Raw genomic sequence first — 6,213 nt, 5'->3', positions numbered from 1 at the left:
CTGGGTAGTCCACACTCCTGGCCCCTGCTGCTGGCCAGCTGCTCGGTGCCTGGGGTGCTTCAGATGCTCTCCCTGCCCCTGCTCCCAGAGAGCCCGCGCTACCTCCTTATTGACCGCGGGGACACCGAGGCCTGTCTGGCAGGTGAGTGTCTGATGGGAGCCCTGAGCAGGGTTGACCAGGGCTTTTCCTAACCAGAGAATATGGGTCTCTGCTTCTTGGGTTTTGTGGATCACGGAAAGGCTACCACCTCCTTTGGGACTCAGTGTCAATACCCACCCGCCCATGCCCTCAAAATACGTGACTGCATGTGAAGGTGATCAGGTGGTGCCATCTCTGACCCCAGGGTTGATGCAGCTGACCTGGCTGGTGAGGCGGGCATCCTTTCCTCCCTCACTGCTCCATGTGCCACCCCCACCCTGAAGCTGCAAGTTTGGTCTAGGATCATGGCCTTCCCTGAATGCATGCTATTTTTAGGTTAAAGGTATACATGTAGTCCTGATTCCTTTCTAGCTCCTCCAAACAAGCTTCCATTTTTTTTTTTTTTTGCTTTTTGGGTCACACCTGGCGATGCACAGGGGTCACTCCTGGCTCATGCACTCAGGAATCACCCCTGGCCGTACTCAGGGGACCATATAGGATGCTGGGATTCAAACCCGGGTCGGCCTCGTGCAAGGCAAACGCCCTACCCACTGTGCTATCGTTCCAGCCCCAAAGCTTCCAATTTTTTTAAAAAAGGGTTTTTTGACCACTCCTGCTGGTCCTTAGAGCTTACTCCTGCTTCTGCGCTCAGAGATAACTTCTGGCAGGGCTCAGGATGTCATGTGGTGCCGGGATCACACCCCTGTACAGTCTCCCCATCCCCTCAGAACTCTTTATCAAGGTTTTGTCCTAAGGGCCAGGACAACAGAACAGAAGAGACTTAGCTCTTGTTGTCTTTGAATCCCAGAGTGGTATAGAGAAAGAACCCCCCATCCTTGTGTAAGATGAAACACCATGTAAGGTGGGCCAGCATGATGGTGCAGTGGGAAAGGAATTTGCTTTGCACATGGCCAACCTGGGTTTGATCCCAGCACCTCACAAGTCTTCTGAGCCCCACCAGAAGTGACTCTAGAGCACAGAGGCCAGGCAGAAGTTCGGATCATGGTTAGTGTGGCCCTAAACCAAAAGAAACACCATGTAAGAAAATCATGGGCCCAGTGCCAACTGGGTACCAGTGTCTTCCTCTGCTATCTCTGGCTACAATAATGAAGCTCAAGGCATAGTCCCTTAATCCCTGGCTTATAAACAGTAGTCACTGAGTCTGCTTCTCACCCATTCTGGGCTGCTGTTCCTCTCTGCCCTGTGGTGCTGGGCTCAGCTGTGCACTGTCTGGTTGGTTTAGGCAGAAGCAGTTTAGCAGTGCCAGCAGTGCCTCTAACTTTTTCTTTTTCTATTTTTTTGCCACACCTGGCTATGCTCAGGACTTACTCCTGGTCCTGTGCTCAGGGATCACTCCTGGTGGGGCTCGGGGGACCATATGGGGTGCTGGGGACTGAATCTGGGTCGGCCGTGTGCAAGACAAGTGCCCTGCCTGCTTTACTATCTCTCCAGCCCCTGCTTCTCACTTTTGCTACCAACACACTAGCCCGGGAATCTGTTACTAGGGTGACAGCAGAGGCACGGGAAAGTCAATGCAACTGCACAGCGCTTGCCAGACCTTTGATGGCATATTCCTTCAGGTGGCAAGGGGTGAATTTAAGGAGGTCTGAAGACCAGAGTGTTCTGAAGGCCTGTCTCAGCTCGCCACATTATTATGCACACCCCTTTCCTGGACAGAACACTGAGCCGTGCCATCCTGAGACAACCCCTCACCTGGAGAGTCTCAGCCAACCATGGGTTTAGGCTTAAAGTTCGTGTTTTCTTCTTAAATTTTGACATTTCCAGCAGTGCTTGTACCCAGGACCATTCCCTGTGCTGGGTCGGGGGCCATGGGATGTCAGGGAATGATTCATGGCAGCTCCTCTACTCTTTCGTGCTATCCCCCTGAGCCGTAAAGCTCAGGATAGCCTTTCATTAAGATTATGTTGAGTATGTATGTACTTTTTATTGATATATAGTCTTAAAAGGTAAAAATGAAAGTCTTCTTCCCTTCCAAAACTCAACAATGGTTCCTGAAACACAGGCATTTTTGGAAATGATGCATTAAAAAAAAAAAGGTGAGGTTGCAGAAAATAGTCACTAATCACAGCCGTGCTGAATCACTCCGAAAGCTAGAGGGCGCTCCAGCCCATGAGTTCTCAGCTTGCTTTGCCTTCCACATACCCTTCCTTTCCCATCCTTTTCTTTGCACACTGACAGGAGTTTGGAAAATGTGCCACTTTACATTGCAGGCGGCCTACACCTCTTTCGCCGGGGCCCACAGAACTTTCTCATTAACAATATGAATTTGGGGGCTGGAGTGATACTACAGAGGGTAGGGCGCTTGCCTTGCATGTGGCCGGTTTGGTCTCCGGCACTGTATGTGTGTGAGCCCTGCCAGGAGTGATCCCTGACCACAGAGCCAGGAGTAAGTTCTGAGCACTGCCAGGTGCGGTCCAACGAAAACAAAAAATGCTGTGAATTTTCCAAGTATTTGATTAGTACCCGAGAGCCACACCCACAATGCTTTGTGAGACATTCTTCTCTCAAGACTAATTATTGGAATGTTGGAGCATGTCAGGTTACTGGAGCTAACACTGTAAGGCCCTAAAAGCCCCCTTTTCCACCTTGAAAGTATGGGGTACAGATTTAAGCTCCACCTTTGATATAATTTTTACCGACTCCATTATTTACTGGCAGTCTTTTTTTTTTTTGGCTTTTTTTGGGTCACACCCAGCGATGCACAGGGGTTACTCCTGGCTCTGCACTCAGGAATTAATCCTGGTGGTGCTCAGGGGACCATATGGGATGCTGGGAATCGAACCCGGGTTGGCCGTGTGCAAGGCCAACGCCCTCCCCGCTGTGCTATTGCTCCAGCCCCTACTGGCAATCATTGCTTTTAGGCAGTAACTGTACTTGTCTCACTATCTGGAGAGGTTAGAGAGGAGTAAAAGTGTATTTGTTTTTAATTAAACCAACCTAGAACTTTCTGGAATAAGTTCAATTTATTTATTTTTGGTTTGGGGGCCACACCTGGCGGCGCTCAGAACTTACTCCTGACTCTGCAATCCTGGGTCATTCCTGGCTAGGTTGGGGTGGGTGGGGTTGGGCTACCCAGGATCAAACCCAGGTCAGCTGTGTGCAAGGAAAGTGCCTGACCTATCTCTCCGGCCCCTGGAATAAGTTTAATTTAATTAGCTTTTTGTTCCCTTTGTAGGTCTTTCTTGAGTCCAAGTAACCCTGTTTTTAATACTCAGCTTAGAACACTCAGCCAAAAGCAACCGGTTCTTGCTCTCGGCACTGGGAGTTCCCCTCAGCTAGGCCCAGAAGTTCATTAGGTGTGTCAGGCTCCTGCCTACAGGCCCGGGCTTTTATCTAACTCCCAGTCCTCTGCCTGCTCCTAGCAGTCCTAGATAGGTCGGCCTCCATGTCATCTCAAGACAAGAGGGGAAAATGGCTTAGTTCAGCCATCTGCCAGTTCTCAGGTGCCGGGGGTCTCGGCTCATCTTGGTCACACATGCAGGGCAGTTCCAAAAGGAGGGGCACATGGCCTTCAGTGCGATGAGCCTGGAAGAACAAGGCTTTCCAAGCAGGATTGATTCACACCGGATGCACCCAACTGAGCTGAGAGTTCTCCTGTTCTTTTAAACTGGGCCCAGAACAAGGACCGAACCGGGGGATTTAGGCTTCACAAGCCCCACGTACTCAGTGAAATGTCCCCTCTGAAACGCAAGGTTACCGGCCAGAACGGATGGCCTGGGGGAGCCCCGGGTGAGAGCGCAGGAGAGGAGAAGGCCCCGCTAAGGGAGGGGAGCAGAAGGGGCTGGGAAGCGCGGGAAGGGGTCCGGGAGGAGGCTTTCCGTCCCGACTGTGGGCCGGGGGACCAGCAGCTCTGCCCCCTTCTCCCGGGCAGCGCTGCGGCGGCTGCGGGGCTCGGCGGACGTGGCGGACGAGCTGGCGGAGCTGCAGGAGGAGCGCTCGGCCTGCCGCTGCCTGCGCGCGCGGCGGCCCTGGGAGCTGTTCGGGGACCGCGCGCTGCGGAGGCAGGTGCTGAGCCTCGTGGTGCTGGGCAGCTCCATGGCGCTGTGCGGCAACGACACGGTGAGGCGGCGCTCCGCGGGGGGCTGGGGGAGGGGGCAGGGGACAGCCCGGCCCGCAGCCGCCGCCAGCGCCGCCTCGCCCGCCCCCCAGGTGTACGCCTACGCCTCCTCCGTGTTCTGGGAGGCCGGGATCCCCCAGGACAAGATCCAGTACGCCATCGTGGGCACTGGCAGCTGTGAGCTGTTCACATCGTGCATCAGTGTGAGTCTGGCCCTCGGCTGCTGGAGGACCCCTGGGGCGGGGGCTGCGGGGGAGGTGCTGGAGACCCTCTTAGGACATCACTGCTGATGTGGAGATGGGATTAAGTGGAGTGCACAGGTCCTTTATGTGCCAGCCTCCCTCCCCCCCTCGCTGTCCTCCGCACCTCATGCCTGGCCATGCAGCTACCCAGTGTCCCCCTTAGTTGGAGCCTCCCCTGCTCCCTGCCCCCAACCCCCTGCCTCCTGGTTCCCCCAGCCCCAGGGGCAGCTCTTCAGACTCTTGCCTTTGCAGTGTGTGGTCATCGAGAGGGTGGGCCGGCGAGTGCTACTGATCGGGGGCTACAGCCTGATGGCCTGCTGGGGCAGCGTCTTCACTGTGGCCCTGTGCCTGCAGGTAGCTGGGGGCAGGGGGAGAGGAGGGTGGGGGTGAGGGGACGCCCCCCCGGGGAGTGGCAGTTGTGACCCTCACCACCTCTGCCCTCCTCTGCAGAGCGCCGGTCCCAGCATGTCCTACCTAGCCATGTGCTGCGTCTTTGCTTTCATCCTCAGCTTTGGCATTGGCCCCGGTGAGTGGCCCTGCGGCCGCGCGGACCTGCCTGTGACCAAGTGGGTGGGTGGGTGGGCTGCACAGGAAGGCAGTGCCACCATCTCACGCCCTTCGCCCCGCCCGCCTGGATGGAGGCTGCTGGGACAGACCAAGCCTCATCCCCATCCCCAAAATTGAGGACCAGGGGTGGGAAAAGCCGAGCAGGGAGCCTGCAGGCAGCCTCTGTCCCCACCCCTCCTTCCAGCCGGAGTGACGGGGATCCTGGCCACAGAGCTGTTTGACCAGATGGCCCGGCCTGCTGCCTCCATGATCTCCGGGGCGCTGCTGTGGCTCATGCTCTTCCTGGTGGGGCTGGGCTTTCCCTTCCTCATGGTAGGTTCGCCCTTCCGGCCCTGCCTTCTGGCTGTCCCAACAGGAGGTCTCTGCTGGGGAGGCAGGTCAGGGAGGTGACAGGGAGGGACAGAGCCTTCAGTTGGTCGTGGCAGGGGCCTTCTGCTTGGGGGCTGGGTGGGGCCACACCCAGTCTTGGGTCTCCTGCCCCCACAGGAAGGCTTGTCCCAGTTCCTCTATGTGCCTTTCATCTGTGTCTGTGTCGGTGCCGCCCTCTACGCTGGCTTCTTCCTGCCCGAGACCAAAGGCAAAACCTTCCTGGAGATCTCCGAGGACCTGCAGAGGCTTGGCTCCTCCAGGCCGCGGGGCCAGGGCCTGCTGCGCAAGGGCCCCAAGATCATCTCGTCCACGGAACTCTAGGGCCGAGCGTGGCTGCTCTGCTCTTTCCTGCCTGCGACGCTCACAGCCCCTCTCGCCTCCTCTCGCTCCTGGGGACTCATTGAACCAGAACTTATTGGGCACCTGTCAGACGCAGGCTGGATGCCAGGTGCCAATCAGTGGGGTGCCCGCGAGACGGGATCCACAGAGGTTTAACAGGACCTCTCAAAGACGGAGCTCCAGGGCCAGGGAGAGAGTTCACAAGGCGGAGCACAGCCGGACAAGGACGAGATGTCAACTTTGATGCCCAGCACCGCAAGACCTCCCCCATGTCACTGGAGCTGTCATGTGCACCATCGGGCACTGTCCTGAGCACTGTCAGGCTGGGGACTGCCAGGTGTGGTCCCCTATTAAAAATCAAACACCAAAGAACAACACCACAAGCTTGGGGAAATGCAGTGGAAGATACCGAGGGTGTGAAATAATGGGGATTGACGGAGTTTGATGGAGGTGGGCAAGTGGGGGCGTCAGACAAGGGT

At 56.3% G+C, this 6,213-nt stretch overlaps 1 protein-coding gene across 6 annotated transcripts in view; it reads left to right on the top strand.

Moving 5' to 3' along the window:
* SLC2A11 (solute carrier family 2 member 11) overlaps positions 1 to 5,866 on the top strand; it is a 15,770-nt gene extending 9,904 nt beyond the window's left edge. For all 6 annotated transcript variants that reach the window (XM_055119457.1, XM_055119456.1, XM_004607571.2 and 3 more), the window contains 7 exons: positions 1 to 142; positions 4,032 to 4,219; positions 4,310 to 4,420; positions 4,712 to 4,813; positions 4,910 to 4,985; positions 5,211 to 5,338; positions 5,513 to 5,866. The exon at positions 1 to 142 is cut by the window's left edge and continues 7 nt beyond it. In XM_055119457.1, the coding sequence (XP_054975432.1) occupies positions 1 to 142; positions 4,032 to 4,219; positions 4,310 to 4,420; positions 4,712 to 4,813; positions 4,910 to 4,985; positions 5,211 to 5,338; positions 5,513 to 5,716 (951 nt within the window). In that variant the 3' untranslated portion in view covers positions 5,717 to 5,866. The remainder of the gene's footprint in view (positions 143 to 4,031; positions 4,220 to 4,309; positions 4,421 to 4,711; positions 4,814 to 4,909; positions 4,986 to 5,210; positions 5,339 to 5,512) is intronic.
* The last annotated feature ends 347 nt before the right edge of the window (positions 5,867 to 6,213 follow it).

Source organism: Sorex araneus, chromosome 11 (assembly GCF_027595985.1).
Source record: "Sorex araneus isolate mSorAra2 chromosome 11, mSorAra2.pri, whole genome shotgun sequence".
Taxonomy (NCBI): domain Eukaryota; kingdom Metazoa; phylum Chordata; class Mammalia; order Eulipotyphla; family Soricidae; genus Sorex; species Sorex araneus.
This window is presented reverse-complemented; position numbering and strand designations above follow the sequence as displayed.